Source organism: Myodes glareolus, chromosome 2, assembly GCF_982192425.1.
Source record: "Myodes glareolus chromosome 2, mMyoGla1.1, whole genome shotgun sequence".
Classification (NCBI taxonomy): domain Eukaryota; kingdom Metazoa; phylum Chordata; class Mammalia; order Rodentia; family Cricetidae; genus Myodes; species Myodes glareolus.
Window position 1 is genome coordinate 127,369,069 of NC_142027.1, and position 20,616 is coordinate 127,389,684.

The window sequence follows — 20,616 nt, forward strand, 5'->3', positions numbered from 1 at the left end:
AGCAAGTTCAAGGCTAGCCTAAGCTACACGAGACCATGTCTCAAAAACAAAAACATAACAACAAAAAAGTATGATTTTTTAAAAGAGAATTTATGATCCTTTCTTTTCAGTGTTTCAATTCCAAAGTAATGAGACCTCAAAATAGTGTCCATATCCAAATCATACACAAAAAGCAGCTACAGATCAGTGTAGGAACTTCCATACTAGGCACACTAAGCAACTCATTCCAAGTCTATTTTGCTAGCCTAGGAACACTGGTCCAGTGAGACGGCAGTCCTCAAAGGAACAAAATTAACTCATCTAGAAGATTTCAGATTTTTTTCCCCCTGAGGAACTAATTATCAAAAAATGGTCAAAGACTGAAAAATAGCAACTATTAAGGGACTGCTTTGATGCAGGTGGACTTTGCTCTGCTCTAGTGTTAGAAATGAGCTTCTGGGATAGCAGCTTATCATTGTTCTCCTTCAGGTCATCATAGCCTCACAGTCTCAGCTGAAGGTACAAAGACTGCAGACACGACCCTCCTCTGCACTGGACAAGAGCCTCACTTAAGAAGTCTGTGTTTTTAAGTGTCCTGAGGTCTTAGTCTTCAATCTCCCAACCCCACTTCTCCTTCTCTTTGAAACTCCTATTCAAATAATATCTTCTGAATGTCTGTTGGTATCAGGGTTTGGCTTAGGTGAAGACTGAAAGCAGGGTATCTCTATGAATGACCTCCAGGTTAGCTCCTGAGATTTACAGACCAACACACTGAACAAAGGGTCACTAATCAACAATATAGGCATTGCTCTTAAATATTTTAGATAACACATAAAATTCTTAGGGATAAATGTAGAGTAAACACACAGCTCAACTACTCTAAAAACACTGGGGGAAAAAAAAGAGTAGAAAGGATTATTTCTAGTGGTCAAAAGCTCAAGTCAATTTCTAAGATTACAATAGCTATTTTATGCGAAAGCATAGACTTTCAAGAGTTCAGCCAAAATTCTATTTACTTTAGTAATGTAGAGACTCTGTATTAAATGCTAAGCTAACATGAACCTGAAGCTTCATCCACATGATCCAGAAATCACATTTGGGCTGCAGACCTTACCTGTGTTGTCCTTGCTGAGGATGTTTCTCTGCATGTCCTCTACTTTAGCCATCAGTCTCTGATACTGCTCCTCTGCCACTTGCAGGTCATTGTTAGAGGATGCCAGGCTGGCATTTTTAGCTTCTAGCATGTTCTGCAGGTCAGTCATGGCCCGTTCCAGATCCCAGCAAGACTGCTTCAAAGTGTTCACTTCAGAACTAAGGGAATCTTGCTTCTGCTGGCTGCTGTGACTGTGCTCTACCTGTGCCTGCAGCCTTGTGCTCAGGGCAGCAAGCTGGGCCTGTAGCTCAGCCTTCTCTTGAAGTGCCTGAAAATACCCCCAAATGACCACAATGGCTTTCATAAAAATAAGTCACTTCTATTCACTGTTTTAACAAGGTTGCTGAAACTTATTACATCTACAATTAATGGGACAGAGAAAATGAGTGTTACTTAAAACATTCTACCCCAAAACCAGTCACTTAAACATGACAGTTAGCTATCCCTCATATCAAAGAAGTTGAAGGATCTCTAAGAGATAAAAGTAGTCAGATTCTGATCACAGAAGAAAATCTGCAAAACATCTGCAGAAAAATGCTGCTGTTGTAAAACTCCAAGGCAGATGGAAGAGTAGCACTGAGTAGTTACAACAATGCCACAGGACAGAGCATATAAAGCAAATTTAGCCCAGGAGCTACAACAGAGGAGTCATGAGACAAGTGAGGGCTGGGTGTGTTACTCGGTGGTAGAGAGTTTGGTTAGTATGCAATAGAACCAGAATTCAATCCCTAGCACCACAAAAGGGGGGGGAGGGCTGATAAATAAAAAATTAAAAAGACAAAGACCCAGCCACCAGCACATTCTACTCACCCCAAGTCTAAGAGTATGTACAGGAATTCAACACACTAAAGAAAATTGTGAAGAGAACATGTTCAACAAACAGAACAAACACCAAAAGGAACTGAAATAAATCAGTAAAATTCAAAAAGATTTTATTTATTTGCAGTGATAGGGATTAACCCCAGGGACTTATATATGCTAGGCAAATGTTCTAACTCTGACCTGCACCCTAGGTCAAGAGAAATTTAGTGCCAGTATAACTGACATCCACATAAAACTGACAGAGATCTATGTAGCTCTTGAGTTTAGCAGTACCCACTTCACAAGAACATTCGAAAACAAAGCAAGTGAAGAAGCATGTGAAGGTGCTCAGACCAACCTAAGAACTGAGTACACAGAGGAAGCATTAATGTAGGTGAAAAAGTTACATTCTGAATTAGTACAGAAAACTGTGGGCAACCAAAAATTACTCTTAAAACCTCTGAAGTCACCTCTGAAGACTGTTTTATGTATAACTAAATTAATTGACTTATGCTTAAGGAATTTTTAAGCATGACATATATACTTAGCAAAGCAATTTAATCTCACCACCACACATGGCTTTTCATACTGTAGTATTTGTTTATAGCCTCAGGTCTCTTGCTATCTCAGTATGTATGTGTATGATCTCCCTCATAAAGTATATAGCTGAATTCTCCTGAACAGACTCATTCTAAACTGCTGACAGAAAGATAAAAATCTAGTTCTCTGCTATTGAGAAAAAAAAATAAACAAACAAAATTAAAACAAGCCAGGCATGGTGGCGAAGGCCTGTAATCTAAGCCATTGAGGGGGGAAGGTATGAGGATAAGAGCTCAAGATTATCCTTAGCTCCATAGCAAGTTCAAAGCCAGCCTGGGCTATGCGAGAATTGTCTCAAAACAAAAAGAAACAGAGAGAGAGAGAGAGAGAGAGAGAGACAGAGAGAGAGAGAGAGAGAGAGACAGAGAGAGAGAGAGAAGGAGAGAAAGAAAGAAAGTTAGTTTTGTATAAAATCTGAAAAGTAAAAAATGAAAAACCAGGAATCTAATAAATAAGACCTCCTGAAACTGAAAAGCTTGAAAAGCTTCTGTAAAGCAAAAGACACAGTCAACAAGACAAAACGACAGTCTACAGAATGGGAAAAGATCTTCACTAACCCCACAACAGACAGAGGGCTGATCTCCAAAATAAACAAAGAGATCAAAAAATTGGACACTAAAAGAACATATAATCCAATAAAAAAAAAAAGGAGTACAGACCTAAACAGAGAACTCTCAACAGAGGAATCTAAAATGGCTGAAAGACACTTAAGGAAATGTTCAAATCAAAGAAATGCAAATCAAAACAACTCTTGAGATTCCATCTTACACCTGTAAGAATGGCCAAGATCAAAAACACTGATGACAACTTATGCTGGAGAGGCTGTGGGGAAAAGGGAACACTTCTGCATTGCTGGTGGGAATGCAAGCTGGTACAACCCCTTTGGATGTCAGTGTGGCGATTTCTCAGAAAATTAGGAAACAGCCTTCCTCAAGACCCAGTAATAGCACTTTTGGATATATATCCAAAGAATGCTCAATCGTGCCACAAGCACATGTGCTCAACTATGTTCATAGCAGCATTGTTTGTCATAGCCAGAACCTGGATACAACCTAAATGCCCCTCGATTGAAGAATGGATAAGAAAAATGTGGTACATTTACACAATGGAGTACTACACAGCAGAAAAAAATAACGACAGCTTGAATTTTGCAGGAAAATGGATGGAGCTAGAAAACATTATTTTGAGTGATGTAACCCAGACACAGAAAGACAATTATCACATGTACTTACTCATAGGTGGTTTTTAAACATAAAGCAAAGAAAGCCAGCCTACAAACCACAATCCCAGAGAACTTAGACAACAATGAGGACACTAAGAGAGATTTACATAGATCTAATCTACATGGGAAGTAGGAAGTAGAAAAAGACAAGATCTCCTGAGTAAACTGGGAATATGGGGACCTTGGAGGAAGATTGAAGGGGGGAGGGGAGCAGTAGGGAGGGGAGCAGAGAAAAATGTAGAGTTCAATAAATATCAACAAAATTTGAAAAAAAGAAATGAAAAATCATTTTTTTAAAAAAATAACTTTATGTATGTGTGTATACACATGGGAGTACCCACAAAGGACAGAAGAGGGTATGCTAGATCCTCTAGAGCTGAAATTATAGGCAGCTGTGAGCTGCCTGTTTTGAATTCTATGAAACAACTCTGGAAGAACAGTAAGTGCTCTTAACCACTGGTCAGTTTCTCCAGATTCCCCTCCCCTATAAAAAAACAAGATATAGTAAAATTAATATCAGACAAAGCAGACCCTGGACTAGCAAGATAGCTCAGAAGGTAAAGTCACTTACTTCTAAGCATGATGCCCTTAGTTTGATTCCTCAAACCCATATGGTAGAAAGAACAAACCAACTCCTGCAAGTTGTCTAGCATCCACATACATGCCAAAGCATGTGTATATCCACCCCTACCATATACACAAGCACAAATAAACAAATGTAATACTCTTTAAGAACTGAAAAAAAAACTATTAAAAAGTAAATGCAGGCCGGGCAGTGGTGGTGCATGCCTTAATCCAAGCACTTGGAAGGCAGGGGCAGGCAGATCTCTGAGAGCTCAAGGCCAGCCTGGTCTATAAGAGCTAGTTCCAGGACAGGCTCTAAAGCTACAGAGAAACCCTGTCTCAAAAAACAAAACAAAACAAAACAGTAATGCAGAAGCCACTGCAAAAAGTACTAATGGGGACAAAACGGAACTGTTACTCTATCAGAGAAATGTAAAGCCACCAGGAGAAATAAACTATCAGACTCTCAGGTATATTTAGGACATGCTCTAGGCAAATTCTGATGGAGAAAAAGGGAAAGAATGAGTTAGTTATAACACAACTAATACAACTTTGTATAAGACCAACATGCTCTACAGACAAAATGTGTAACATGGACAACTTGGCTGATGAATTACACTTAAGGATATCTATAAAATTACACACAGCAAAGAAAAAAAGATATTGTTTTCAAAGATTTGCCTCATTAAACAACAATCAAACACCCCTTACCTGACTGGCTTCTAATGACAAAGCCTCCAGCTGTCCTTCAAGTCTCATTTTATCTTTAAGAATCTGCAACATTTCATCCTGTGTTTCAGCAAGAGAGCTCTCCATGGACATACTAGGGGTCAGAAGTATAAAGTCAGGAGATGAGAATATAATAGTTGTTAATCCTTTATCCTTCTTCATATTGTCTAATTTCTACACACCCCTTCTGCTTCTCCTGTTTTCTGGATCTTTTTGGTTTTGTTTTGTTTTTGTTTTTTTAAGATAGAGTCCTTCTATTATGTAGGAAATATGCAGGTCCTCTGTGACCTGAAACTCCCTATGAAGTCTAGACTGATTCTGAACTTACGATTCTCCTGATTCAGTCTCCTAAGTGCTTGGATCATGGGTATGCATCACTAACACCCACTTCCTCCCAGATTTTAAAATAAACAAGTAAAAAGCCTTAAGCAATGTACCTAATTTTATGTTCATGCCTCCTATAAAAGAACATGCCCCAGAAACAGGAGTTTGTAAGCACCTGGAAAGTCTTAAGAGATAGGTTTATGTGAATATGAGAAAATGGATGCTTTTCATACCACACAAGTGGTTTAGTGATGACTCTACTTATAAAGTGACAGAACTCTGAGTAGTTGAAAAGCTAATGTAAAGATTGGGGTGCATTAGCAAAAACACATGGCACAACAGTGGTTGAGAGCCCAGAGTCAAGGCTGCTGCCTTACCTGCTGCAGACACTGTCTCTGCGGCTCTGTACTTCCCCGTTGACTTCCTGGTTCTGATCCTGGCACTGGGCTGCTGCAGCCTGTAGTACATCTTTAATTGAAGGAAACTGGCCCAGGGCGTCAGCAGAAATCTCCTGGCCATCAACCATATAAGCTGCTCCCGGCATGCCCACATTAGCCAGGACACTACAGGCCCCTCTTGCAGAGAAGCTGCTGTGTGAGGAGCTGTCACTTTCATTTCCGTCAGCCTCCAACACACTATCACCAGTCAGTGAGGTGCTCTCTACACGGTTATCAGTCTCAAGTGATGGGCTAACCTCAGATACAACTGAAGTGCTGCTTCTACTCTGTTTCAGGGAACCTCCAACAGCATCACCAGCGGATCCTAGGCCACCAGAGCCACTTGAATCTTCAGTTCTGTAGTCAGCCAGACTCCGAATCTTGCTTGATTTGGAACTCTTTTTCTCCTTAGAATGTGCCAGCAGCCCTAGGCTGCCCACCTTGGGCCCTCGAGGAACACTGGTACGCAAAAAGGAATACTCTTTTGTCACAGCTACAGTACTGGCTCTTGGCAAATTTTCTGGATTTAACATGAGCTCAGGATCAAGTGTACTAAAAAGTTTCATTTTTGTTGCAGGCTGACTGAACTGAGAAGAAAACGAAAGTATAAAATATGATTAAGATTAGCAAGCAGTATTCTAAAATTGTCATCCATAAAGCATCTGCCAATGAACATTCTTTCTACCAATGGCAGCCTGCCAGACCCTTAGAATGTTGGGTGCAGCTGATCTTTTAATTCTCTTTCTCTCACCACTCAGGTTACATTGAGTAATCAGATTTGACCATCCAGGGCCTGAAACACATCCTTTAACAGCCATCACTGGAAAAACATTTTAAAGTGAGTAACATAACAAGTCCTGCACATCTAACTTTCTTGGCAAAACTTTCTTGGCTATCGTCCTGGTTAGTTTCTCAAATATAGATAAAAAACTTTTTTTTTCCCCAAAAAGTCCTATTAAATTAGGTCAACTTTAGTTTTGAAATTATTTTAGGTTTTAGTTTTGAAATTATTCAAGAGGTAATGAGCATCTTTACTCTTATCTGCTTATATATACCTCACCAAAGACATATTGTACCCTTTCTAATTGAGTGAGGAAGATGCTGACACAAGGAGCTCATAGTTCAGGCTGATTAAGAACTTGTGATCCCCCTGCCTCCATCTTGTTACTAAGGTAACTGTGTCAAAGCACCCAACTAAGTGAAACTCTTGCTCCATTTTAAATTGTTTATTATCATTTTAATTCTCAGCTAATTTTTAAAATAATTTTTACTGTTGTAAATTATCTTTTCCAAGTAATACTGGTAGGATAATTACTGATTTTTCCCATTAATAAACAGAAATAATAAAGATACTTTATTTTCTTTTTTCTTTCTTTTTCTTATTTTTTTAAAGACTTATTTATTATGTATACAGTGTTCTGCATGCATGCATTCCTGCAGGCCAGAAGAGGGCATCAGGTCTCATTATAGATGGTTGTGAGCCACCATGTGGTTGCCAGGAATTGAACTCAGGTCTTCTGGAAGAGCAAGCAGTCAATGCTTTTAACCTCTGAGCCATCTTTCCAGCCCCCAACAGACAATTTCTTAAACAAAATTACATCTAATAATGGCTCTGAGTTCATTATTCATGGTCCTCCAAGGCATCATCAATCTGCAAATAACACCAATTCTCCTGTTTGTTAGGGTTTCTAACTCTTACATCATATACTAACTAGAAATTTCAAAATGGCCTGAGTGATATTTGGGATAAAGGAAAAAGTCCAGCTTTGTATGTCAACATAACTTTCTTTAAAAATTATTCTTTTTTTTTGGTTTTTTGAGACAGGGTTTCTCTGTAGCTTTGGAGCCTGTCCTGGAACTCACTCTTGTAGACCAGGCTGGCCTTAAACTCACAAAGATCTGCCTGCCTCTGCCTCCCAAGTGCTGGAATTAAAGGCGTGCGCCACCACTGCCCAGCCTAAAAATTATTCTTATTTTATGTGTTTAAGTGTTTGCCTATATGCATATCTGTGACTATGTGCATGCCTGGTGCCCTTGGAGGTCAGAAGAGGGTGATGGATGCCTTGGATATGGAGTTACAGAGGATTGTGAACTGTCATGTTGGTGCTGGGAATCAAACCCCAATGCTCTGGAAGAACAGCCAGTGCCATCTCTCTAGTCCCAACATAACCTTCTCTCACAGGAAAATTTCAATCCTAACATTCTAACAAATTTATGTGATCCCAGGGAAGGGATGGGTGGGGGATGACAAACATCCCAAACACTGCAGTTAAACATGTACTAGAAACTGCTGGAAAAGAACACAAAGGGAAAGGGTGAGACGGAGAAATTAGACAACTCAGATGTGGACTGGACAATCCAGAAGTAAACAAGGACCTTACATTACAGAACTCACAGAGAGGAAACAGGATACAGCTCAGACACCAATCCAGGAGACTTACCCTCTCCTGCTGGCGCTTTACTCGGTACTGTAGCAGTTGTTCTTCCAGGCGCTTCTGGGCCTGCAGTCGGACCTGTTCCTCATTTTCCAAGGGCAATGTAGAAGCAGTGGAGCCTGTAAGGGAAATGACCATTGAGAAGTTGATAGCGGGCAAGGTACAGAAAACAAGTTGGCAACCACAGATTGGTTGTTTTAAATTTAATCACCAGTATATTTTAGCTTATAAACCACAAATAGCCATCTATATTTCATGACAGTTTCCAGACTGAGAAAAAACTGAGAGCCACAGTCACTGCATATAGATAAGATCTGCCTTACAAGTGACACAATGCCAATGATGGACCTCTTCTCATGACAAAAGATACATTCTTATGAAGTTACATTCACAACTATGAAATTACATTCTCAATTGCTATAATAACAAGCCATAGCACTGTATAAAAATCAAGATCATATTTAACCATATTTATTCAAATATTGTCTATTTAAAAAACAAAATGATTAGTTTTGCTGTAGCACTTAATGCAGAGTGAAGACCTGGAAGGGTCTGCCTTCAAAGCTAAGGGCAGGCTACATTGATTTCCTGACAAATGAGCTCAAAGCCAGAACTTATACTCAAGGATAGTAAGCAAAATGAAAACTTTTAAATCAAAAAATGATTTAAAATGTTTAAAACTTAACCTTTTGGGATGTGAGTAACCTAGAGTTATTGCAGTTGCAAACCCAAGACAGCCACTCTCACCAGGGCTGGGTTTGCAGTTTGATCCTAATAACCAGCAGACGCGTCTGTGGAACAACAGAATACTAAGTGGTCAAAGGGAGAGGGGCAAATGCAATTTTTTTTATATACAGCACCCTCTTCAGATATGGACTCTAAAGAGGCAACATTTTAAAAAAGAGATTTTCAAAAAGAATCTGTAAAATATTGACAGCTACCAGATTCACTAGGAACTTACCACCATGGTAAGCCATTGTGCACTGACTTTTCAGAGCTACTTAGTTCAAGTGGTTTGGCCATATGCATGACAAATTGAAGGGTTCTAGCCATTGCACAGATGCCACAAGTCAGCAAACTGACCCGGGTTTAAACAACACTAAAGCTCCATGACAGGCTGTGTGAGATAGAGCTTTACAGGTCAGGATGACAGCAATAGAGTCATACATTGTCACTAGCAAGGTGTCAACTCGTAAGCTCATTTAAAAAATGTATAATTTTATTTATTTATTAGAGAGGTGGGAATATGCAAGTTCCAGGGCATGCTTGTGAGGTCAGGGGACACCGTGCATGAGTCATTTCTCTTTCCATTATATGGGTTCTGGGAATTAATATCAGGTCCTCGGGATTGACTGCAAATGCCTTTAGCGGTTGAGCCATCTCATCAGACCCTAAATTTATCAATTATTTTTATTCTCTATGTGTATGGGCAAGTATATGTTATGACACGAGTGAGGAGGTTAGAGGACAACTTTGGAGAGTTGGTCCTCCCCTTACACCTTTACATGGATTCTGGGGACTCAAACTCAAGCCATCAGGCTTTGCTTCTTTATCTACTGGGCCACAGTTTGCCTATAAGACATCACTTGCCTTAAATGCTGGTACATTTTCAGAAGTTTAAAATGTACTACAACACTGACAAAATGATGCCAGTGAAGAAAAAAAGCAAATCATTCCAAAATGACAGTAACAATGTCCAACAGATAAAAAGATGCTCAAGTTCTTTGGTAACTGAAGTAAAACAATGTATCATTACCTCACCATCACGTATTAAAAATAATGTACAGTGACACATGCCTGTGGTCTCAAAGTACTTGGAAAGCTAAAGTAGAAGGCTCACTTGAGTTTAAGAAGCAGATGCTAAAGGCAGGCAGGTGGTGATGCAGGTCTTTAATCCCAGCACTTGGGAGGCAGAGGGGAGGAGATATTTGTGAGTTTGAGGTCAGCCTGGTCTATAGAGTGAGTTCTAGGTCAGCCAGGGCTATACAGAGAAACCCTGTTTCAAATAACAAGACAAAACAAAAGAAAGAAGAAAGAAGGAAGGCAGAAGGCAGAAGGCAGAAGGCAGAAGGCGAAGAAGAAGAAGAAGAAGAAGAAGAAGAAGAAGAAGAAGAAGAAGAAGAAGAAGAAGAAGAAGAAGAAGAAGAAGAAGAAGAAGAAGGAAGAAAGCAGCAGCAGCAGCAGCAGCAGCGGCTAGCCTGGGAACACAGACCTCATCTGCAAAACTAACAGAAATGGATCAGTTTCAGTACTTGGGAGCCAGAGGCAGATAGGTCTCTGTGAGTTTTAGACCAGTTTGGTCTTCATATATATTTCTAGGTCATCTAGGGCTACATAGTGAAATCCTATCTCAAAAATAAACAACACAACAAAAAAGAGTAAAAGTGTATACAAGCCTGTAATTCCAGTAGCTAAGAGACTGAGGCTGGAGAATCACAAACTCTATGATAGTCTTGCCTATACAAATTCAAGAATATTCTGGGATACAAAGCAAGACTCTCAGAAAAAAACAAAAACAAAACACTCAAAAACAAATAAACAAAAAACTTCAACAACAAAAAATAGCCCATCTCACCAAACAACAGCAACACACACACACACACACACACACAAGAAAAAAAAAAGAAAGGTAAGAAAGAAAAAAAAAGAAAGAAAGAAGAGTGTCTATATGGGGGGAAGTGTCTTCACCAGTTACTGGCAATATGGCTATGTGGGATAAAACTAAAGACCTGCTTGGCCCACAGAGAAGCAAGCATAACGGCACAAGGACATGTATGCCAAGATTCTGGCTGTTACAGTGTTCATTATGGCCAAGGATTAGAATATATCAGGAAAGCCAGGTGATGGTGATAGTCCATGCCTGTAGTCCCAGCACTCTGGGACATATGGATCTCTGAGTTCTGAGGCCTGGTCTACAGAGCAAGTTCCAAGAGAGCCAGGGCCACATAGAGAAACCCTGTCTCAAAAATCAACCAAACAAAGAGCAGAAAGTAAAAGAAATACATCAGGTAACAGGGAGCTGCCAACAGAAGTAATGGGGGAGTCACAAGATAAAACCAAGTGTTTTAATCTTATAAAATTATTTAAACAATAGAATCCTACTTTAAAATTACCTTTTAAAAACTATTTATTTTTAGGTGTGTGTGTGTGATTCTGAGTGCAGATAACCACAGGTGTGACAAGAAGGCATGAGACCCTCTGAGGCTGGGGTTACTGAGCTGCTTGATGTGGGCACTGGGAACCAAATTTGAGTACTCTGTAAGAGCAGTAAATGCTCTTAATTGCTGAGCCGTTTCTCTAGCCCCTAAGATTTCTTTTGTTTAATTATAGGGGTTTGCTAAGTTGATGGACTGGCCTCAATTTTCAATGCTCCTACCTTTGCTTCTCATAGGTAGCTAATTACAGCCATATACACTTCATTTTTAAAGACAATGATGAAAACTCTGGGTATGTTTATATAAATATGCAAAGGATCTTGTGAGAATCTTGTTTGCCAACTTAAAACGAAGCCCCTGCCTGTTGGTTGGCCACCCATGAAGAACGACATGTGAGGTGTCTTTGTCAGAGAGTCTGGCACTGTTGCTAGTACTGAATGGAAGAAAAGTTCCAACATCCAGATGTACTTGCACTCTTTAAAGGGAAGCTTCATCATTAAGATCATCCCTTTGCCTCCCCTATTGAGTACTAAGATAAGACAGGACTGCTCACACAAGAGCAGTCAGGCACTGATTCCAAGTAGAAGATGCTGACAGCAAGGGGTGGGAAGAGTCCAGAGGGAATGGATGCTTACACAGTTGCGTTTCTTGCATGGGAAGACTGAGTCTGAGAGACTGCAAAGCTTCTTTTCTAACACTGCCCTCAGCACTAGTTCCCTGAGACTTCCTTAGGTTGTCATGGAAACCATCCACACCTGCAGAGGCATCAGGTACCACTGGGCTTGCTGTGGGATCAAGAGACAATGGAAGGTCTGGGAACTGCCCATTCTGACAGAGGGCCTCCTGGCTGGATCTATCTGGACTTCCTCCTTCCCTAAAAATGCTGTTGTTTACCTCAACATTGGCATCTGGAAAGAGAGAAAGAGTGTTAGATAGTATTTGAAAAAGCTTAAGTCATTTCCAAACACACAGCTATATGTAAGTCCCACAAGCATAGCATAACCACATTTTATAAGTCTGTTTTCTCTGACTCACAGGAAATAGGTCCCATACCTGTCTTGAGGCAGGGAGGCTTGGAGAAAAGTCTCATGTCCTCACCTGTAAGTTATCTCAACCTCCACACTATGACTGTGGTATTTAATTCATGTTTTCTTCCCACTTAAATAAGAAAAAAAAATTTAAAACCTTTGAAAGTCTATGTTTTAAAAGTATGTGGGAGGGGGGCAGAAGATTAAAAGAAATCTGAGAATTTTTCAATCATCTACAGGTGAGAGCAGGGCTAATCAGAGTCCACACTTACATTTTCATGGACTGCCTTCAAAGTTAAGTTCAGAATATGTTCTCCTCCAAAGAGGTAGATAATCAAATCAGAGTGATTCTGCTGCTGCGGGAGCACCTTCTGCTTCTTCGGGAGCACCTTCTGCTCCTTCAGCCAATAGCCGTTGAAATACCAGCCCACTGGGGTGTGGTCTATTCCTCTTTAAAAAAGAGTGGCAAGCCTTGGCTTGCTCTCTTGGTTCCAGCTCCTGCTCCAGCGACTAGACTCCTTTCCTGACGGTTGGTGTTTTCTAAGTTTTACTCCCAAAAATAAATACCCCTAAAAATCCTAACTGGTGTGGGATTGTTTCGCGCATTAATCTGCAAAAGTGAACAGAATCCAAACTTTGTTTTGGCTTGATGAATAAGAGTTAGGTATTATAAACACTCTACTCACAAGCCAGGTGTGGCTGTTCATGCCTATGATCCCAGCACTTGGGAGGTACAAGCAGGAAGGTCAAGAGTTCATGATCATCCTTAACTATTTAGCAAGTCTGAGGAAAGTCTGGGCTCCAAGAGACCATACCTCAAAACACTAAAAATTTTAAAACCTAGGTTTGCCTAAACCCAGGCTCAATAACTGTCATTATTATACAAAGAACTAAAACACAGTTCTTCTTCAAAAGATGAAGACTTCTCAATTTAGACTTTCTTCTGCCTTCTCCTGTTGGGTAAACCATTTATCAGTAAGGGGGAAGGGAGGATTTATCCTAAGGAATTCCCAGGCAGAGTGACCTAAGACCTCACAGGCACTAATACCAATGGGTACGAAGAATATCCAGAGAGTATGCAGGAATATTCCACCCCCCCCCTTTTTTTCGCTCAAGCCAAGTAAAAACAGAGTTGTTACTTACAAATAAAAGGTCCTGCTACTCACTGATATGCATCCTTGAAAAAGAAAGCAACAAGTAGGAGGTAGTGCACAGAAATCCTTAACGCCCAAGACCTGTTTGCTGTAGGACACAGATGGCCCCACACAGTCAGCTTTACTAAAGGCCACCATTTGCTAAGGGGTACAGGGCTCTACACGGTCACCCTTCATGAAAGGGTGCAGGGATTCTGCATTTCAAATACAAGTTACAAGTGGCAATACCACTTTCTGATGTGCAGATTGCTAAACAAAATGAGTTTTGAGCAACATATTACACCTTAAACAAAATCTAAAAGCAACAAGATCCAATATGTATGAAGACTTTGTTTCCAAATATAAGCTTAAATATATACATCATGATGAACAGAAGATAAAAAAAGGCTACATCCACTTATTGGATGTTCACTAGGCAGTAGGGATTGAATCAGGGCTTCACATATGTCAGGGAAGCATTCTACCACTGAGCTATATTCCAGCATTTTTGGCACATTATATAGATCACTCCTTTTAACCCTCACAACTACCCTATGTATATGTAGCATGATTCTTCCCGAGAGGTAGATCTAAGATGTGATTCCATACAAGAACACATTATCTCGGGCATGAATACCAGTATCTGCCTCACCCACTGCATGTTAACTTCTTGAACATCATTTTTTAAGACCTACAGTGCATCTTCTGTCAGAACCAGTACATAGTAATCTATCTTTTTAAGGTGTATATTACATTGCTAGTTCCTGACTACGTGGGGTATGGGAATCACCAGCAGCTAACAGAGAAACCATGCCTCAGGAATCCTAGACCACTAATCAGTTCCAGTTATTAAAACTTTGGTACTCAATCAACCAGGAAGGTATAATTTCAAGTACTAACAATAATTTACCAATTGAGATCCACAGAAGCCTTCAGGAAGCAGCTCAGATGCAGAACATGGTACATATCCAAGTGATTCCTATTCTGTCAACTAGAGACTGTGCTTGATCTAAAGTCAGTGCCAAATGAAACTATCTGTAAGATGACTAAAACACTCTGAGAGAATGAAAAATTCATGTCACCCTGCAAGATACCAGCTGAACACATTTTCTTGAAAATGAAATGCTAGGGTATAGAATGACCTGTTGACTTACACTGAGCTTTGGTTGGTTGGTCGGGCAGTAGTGACAGTGAGCCCAACGTCTCCAGTGAGGCTTCAGGGCAAGATGAAATGTCACTGCTGGAATTGTCTTCCCAGAGGCCATACTGTTTAGCTGATGCACCATCCATGGTCAGCGCAGCCCAGGCTAAGACTCTGAGGAGCTAGATATGAGTCTGGAATAAGTTTGGTTTCTGCCATCAGCAACAGCCCGGACCTTCTAGGAAGGATCCTACTCTGTTTTCCGTTTTCAGCGTAAGGTTTAATGTCTCACAAATGGCTTGAAGTCAAACCAAGTAATACCATGATTCCTAATAAGAGGAAGAAAAAAACCCATTATGAAACATAATTTGTTAGATTTCAAGTAACAGTTACAAGGTTCCCAACTTGTATAGAAAACAAACACAGATTTCTACACCACAAACAATCCTTGAGCACCTACAACATCCTAGGTTTCGAGGGCAAAATATTAACCAGCCACACCTTAGCACTTTCCTAAGAAACTGAGTGTCTTTCCTGGTCCCAGTTACAGAAGTTCTACCATGAATAATTTTCCAAGGTCTTTAAAAAGAGCTTGTTATCTGTTAAAGTTGAACATGTGCTAACTGAGAAACTGAACTTTTAGTCTTATTTAAGCTTAAACTGAATTTAAATAACTATTTGTGACCAGCAGCTTATAAACTAGACAGACTTAGCTGCTCATAAAACACCTGGAATGACCATGCCCGAGGCCAAAGTTCCTACTAGGCAATTCCACTGCTGTAAACTATGCAACTCAGATCTAGAGGAGTGAAAATTAAAGAAGCAGTTGCCAAAGTATGAGATAATAGTATAGTATGCTAGATGGGGAGATTCGGAAGGGAGATCCAAGAACATACAAAAAGAGCTGACTTAGAAAGTGGGCAGACAGGGATCTTACAGCAGATGATCATCTACCTTTCCCTATTAGGAGGATCAGTAGTTTTCTGACCCACTATGGCAGACTAAGTTTAGGAAAATATAATTTCACCTTGAATTTGGCAGTTATCAACTCTGAAGTGTGCTGCTGATACTACTAACTCATTTCCTTATCAAAAAGTAAGATTTAACTATGAGCTTCCAGGCATACTCTGTAGGAATATTGGCATCTATGTTCTTCAGAATAAGTTCCATAGTATTCTTTCTGTGCTATGCTTAACATGTTTCATGGCAAAATAATCTACATCCCGAGCTTACAAATCACGCTGAAACCGAGTGTGGTGGCATATGCCTTTGCACTCAGGAGGTAGTCAGGTTGATCTCGGAGTTTGAAGTCAATCTAGTCTACACAGTGAGTTTCAAGCAAGTCTGGGCTACAAAGTTGAGACCCTATCTCAAAACGTAACCAAACAAAAACAAAATTCACACTGAGAAACTATAGTTAAGAAGCCTCACTAAAAAGGTGTGATGCTGACTCAACAGTAGGGCTAGCATACTGACACTTGTCACTGCAGACACATGTCCTCTGACTCCATCTGTGACTGATGACCACCTGTGAATGAAAGAACCCACCAATGATACAGTCACCTCAGCCTATCAACATAGCAAGTGACTAGTATAGGTCTAGAAATACGACAAATTCAAAAAGGAGGACAGCTAAGAAGTCCCAGAAATAACATGTTCAGAGGCTAACAGTGAGACTATCCATAAAGAAAAACATTAGCCATGAATATTCAAGTTACACTAATGATATAAATTTGATGGCAGATGTATCAGGTTGTCACAAACTAGAGACTATCACATATTTCCCTCTTTATTCCCCTTACTATGATTTTGTGCTAAGCAAGATACATGATTCCTAAGCAGCCCTTCCTCTTTTCAGACATGGAATGGTACAGCCCTCCAGAACAGAGGACCTCCAACTACAACTGACTCTGGTTAACTCACTTAGATGGCTTCTGTTCAAAATCAGCTACCTCCTCAAGTGATTCTACAAGACAAAATTTTTGGACCATGCTAGGAGTTGGGCTTCTGATAGCAGTCCTGCTCAAAGGGCAATAAACTGACATTTACTGTACACCTTCTGTCTCCTTTGAATTTTGATAAGCATGACTCAGTCATACAGGGTCTCATTACCTCAGACTGTTGACAAAGGCAAGTCTCTCGGTACCAAAGATGAAGATAAGACAGCTGAGGTGGGGGTGGGAAGAGGCACAAAAAAGCTGTTCTTAGTAATACACACCATATGTGTGTACGTGTGTGTGTGTGTGTGTGTGTGTGTGTGTGTGTGTGTTTTAAACAATGAGTTCATTTCTCATTATAGTTACCCTTTTGTTTTTCATTTGTTTGGTCAATTTGGTTCTTTGTGTGTGTGAAACACAAAACACACACACACACCTTCTGATGCCATTCATCTTGTTTTTTGAGACAGTATCTTGCACTGACCTGGAGTTCATCAATACTGGCTGACCAGTGAGCCCCAGAGATCTGCCTGTTTCCATCTCCCCAGTGTTGGAGTTACAAGTATACATTACCATACCTACCTTTCTTCCATGGGCTTTGGCAAAGCATCAAAATCAAGTCCTCATGCTTGTATAGCAAGCACTTTACTGACTGTGCTATCTTAGCTAGCTTGATGTGCTTGGTTTTGGTTTGGGATTTTTTTTTTCTTTTTTTAGACTAAGGCTCAATATACAGGCCAGGATAGTCTCCAACTCATGTAGATCCTCCTGATTCTACCTTTTGAATGGTAGGATTACAGTCCTGTAGAACTTCATTCAGTTTACAGTTTCATTTTTAACCACTTGCATTCCCATTTCTAGATGGTAGAACAAAGCTATCACCAAGGAATACCTAACTTTAGCAGGTCACCTAGATCCACTCTGAGAGACTACAATCTCGGATGCAAAAAGTTTTCGAGTTTTCCCCAGCAGAATCCATGAACTTGGTCCATAAAAATAGTTACTCTATTACTGAGGTTACCATCAAATAGACATGAAGCATAGCCAAAGATAAAAGAGGACTTCCCAAAGATGTCTGGTTGATGACACATTATCGAATAATAACAAATAGCATTCTGTATAAGTAAAAACCAAAAGGTTAGCCTCAGGTACAGCAAGGACATAAATGATAGAACTTGAGTTAAACATGTTCGCCTCAAATCCTGACTGTTCCTCCATTTGGCTGTAAGAACTTGTTAGGTAGATTTCTGAGCTACTCTAAGCTTATTTTCTCATTAACAAAAACTCTAAGAAAATGAATACAAAATTTTTGCTTGGATGGACTATAGTAAGATAAAGGATCTGTTCATGCCTTGAATAAACAGGTGCAATTATTTTTTTTTCAACAGTTGTTCAAAATGGATAGTAAAAGTCAAACTGAAGTTATATTCTCATTTGAGAAAATAACACTATTTAAAGCAAGTGGCCAAAAACTTTTAAATCTTAATAATATCAGGTGACTTGTAATTCCTCTGCTTTTTTTTTCTTTTCTGAAGAGTAGAAAGGAGATAGGATATTTTCCCCCAGATTGTGTCTGTGTTTATGTGTTCATAGGCATAGGTGTGTGGAGGACAAAGGACAACTTATGAGAGTGGATTCTTTCTTTCCACCATGGGGCTTCCATAGAACTCATGTTATCAGACTCTAGAATCCTTAACCACTGAGACATCTTGACAACATGCTTTTGGATTTTGAAATAGAATCTTACTATGTAGGATGGGCCTCAAGTTGGTGGAAGTCTTCCTGTCTTGGCTTCACAAGAACTGGTATTTCAGACATGTGCAACTACACCCATTTTTTTTTTCCTTTTCTTCCTATTCAAGGTACACTGTGGCCGAGCGCTACTAAAGGATTATAAAAGCAAAGGCCATGATGCATCTATACATGGTTTACAATGTCCCACTGATTATAAGATACAAACCTCTTAGCCTAAATTAGAGATCACTTTTGTTTCTGCTTATGTCTATACCCCTCACATGCTGTGCCTTTGTTCATTACCTGGCTATATTATGTACAACTGACGTTCCATAAGGTCGTTAGACTTTTTGTTTGTTTGTTTTTGACAGGGTTTCTCTGTGAACAGAGCCCTGCCTGTCCTGGAATTCGTTTTGAAGACCAGGCTTGCCTCAAACTCATAGAAATCTGCCTGCCTCTGCTTCCTGAGTGCTGGAATTAAAGGTGTGTGCCACCATGCCCAGTTGGATGGTTATACTTCTTGGTCACTCTTTTGAGACATTACTCTCAACAATTTTGCACAGAAGCTTCTTGTCATGGAGGCCTGCCTTGGGTCCAAAGTACCCAAGTTTCCTTTGAAGTTTCCTTTCAACAAATGTTTTGAGTTGTCAGTATACCTTCAACATAAAGTAGTGAGAACAGAGACCACAAAACTACTGTATTCTGGGGGATTTGTTACAAACTGGGCCTCTCTTTCCAAAGACATTCAGAAAGTGCCTGTGGAAAGCTGGGAAACTATTCACTTTGCTCTCTCTAGTTACTGATTCAACTGTCCATGTTCAGCAGCACCGTGAAACACCTCTGAGCACCAGAACCAAAATAAGTCCCCCACTGATTGAACGACTTGCCACTATGTCACGTTCGTCATCAACTGCAAAAGGAGCAGACTTAAAAAAAAAACAAAAAAACAAAACTGACCCAAGCAGCAATAGCACAACACTCTCAGGGCCGACCGCATTCCATGAGGTGCAGAGGGAGTACTTGCGTTTACCAAGCCAGTACTGACACGAGATGCGAGGCAGGCTTCCAGTCTGACAGAGTAGAAGGAAAAGCTGACTAGTGCTGGCCGCCGCTGACCCCAAGTCTGTGTGACCCTCCCCGAACACTGCATTTGCCTTGCCGGCGCATGCCTCTCTGGACGCGATGTTGCTCGCCCAGTCCCACCATCCACTACCCCAAGGCCCCGACCCGCCTAAGTGCTAGCCCCACAACCCTCACCATCAGTGACCCATCCCGGCAGCTCCGGTAGGACGTGGCCGTGTGAGGGGCGGGGCGCAACAGAGCACCAGTCCCGGGCAACCCCCCGGAAACAACCTGTACGCGCGGCTTTCGTTCCGGAAGAGAGGTCTGCGGCCAGTAGCCACCTTCTAACTGTGGTCGGTATGGATCTCGATCCGGACAGAACTGGGGCAGACTTCACTTCAGAACGTGACTTTAAATTTTTGTGGGCCTTCCCCTCAGAGAAACAACTTCCACCCTACAGGACCAACTCAGACAGACAGACAGACAAACACACACGCACACAAAGTTGAGCTTCCGGCGGCAGTGGCGCAACCCGGACTCACCCAGCTCCCGTCCTTCGCAGCCTTCTGATTGGTGGATAGGACGACCCACGTGATCACGCGCCCTAGGGCGTGGCTTTCTCGCTCGAAACCGCCTCCAAAGTGGTACAGGCGATTCCAAGTGCTTGGATTCCGGTGTGTTATGGTAGCTTTGTCGAGGGTCGGACGCTGTATACCACCACAGTAATCCTAGCATAAGGAAGTCTGAGGCAGAGTATCACAAGCTCAAGACCTGGCTGGACTATAGAGTTAATTTTACCTTAAAAACGTCTGGAATGCAGTTCAATAGTGGAACTCTTGGATTCAATGTCTAGCATGTCAAGAAATAGGAAAGGAGAGGGAGGAGAAGCAACAATACAGATTTATTATAGTATATATTAAACTAATGGCACAGCCATGTGAAAAACATATTAAATATAACCCCCCTTTTTTTCGCGCTGGAATCTGTCGTTTCAAGCAATTTCCCCACCTCTAAGGTACATTCCCAACCCCAAATAAAAATTACCATAGCTTTATTAAAGTAAAATAGACACGCTATAAAATTTGCCCATGTACAATTTGATCGTTTAAGTAAATTTGCAGTGGTACACCCATTTCCATAATTCAAATTTAGAGCACTTTCATGGAAGTGGCTCTCATGTCT

The 20,616-nt window shown here is 40.7% G+C and overlaps 1 protein-coding gene across 9 annotated transcripts in view; it reads right to left on the reverse strand.

Annotated features, from left to right (window-relative positions):
* Positions 1-20,069, reverse strand: part of Golga3 (golgin A3) — a 48,166-nt gene extending 28,097 nt beyond the window's left edge. Inside the window, exons 1-8 of one of the 9 annotated variants that reach the window (XM_048447481.3) lie at positions 19,726-19,925; positions 19,330-19,442; positions 14,715-15,030; positions 12,035-12,307; positions 8,251-8,363; positions 5,750-6,396; positions 5,031-5,142; positions 1,094-1,400 (exon numbers count right to left, since the gene is read on the reverse strand). In XM_048447481.3, the coding sequence (XP_048303438.1) occupies positions 1,094-1,400; positions 5,031-5,142; positions 5,750-6,396; positions 8,251-8,363; positions 12,035-12,307; positions 14,715-14,850 (1,588 nt within the window). In that variant the 5' untranslated portion in view covers positions 14,851-15,030; positions 19,330-19,442; positions 19,726-19,925. The other 8 variants (XM_048447480.3, XM_048447484.3, XM_048447485.3 and 5 more) reach the window with 8 other exon arrangements.
* Positions 20,070-20,616: the final 547 nt, after the last annotated feature.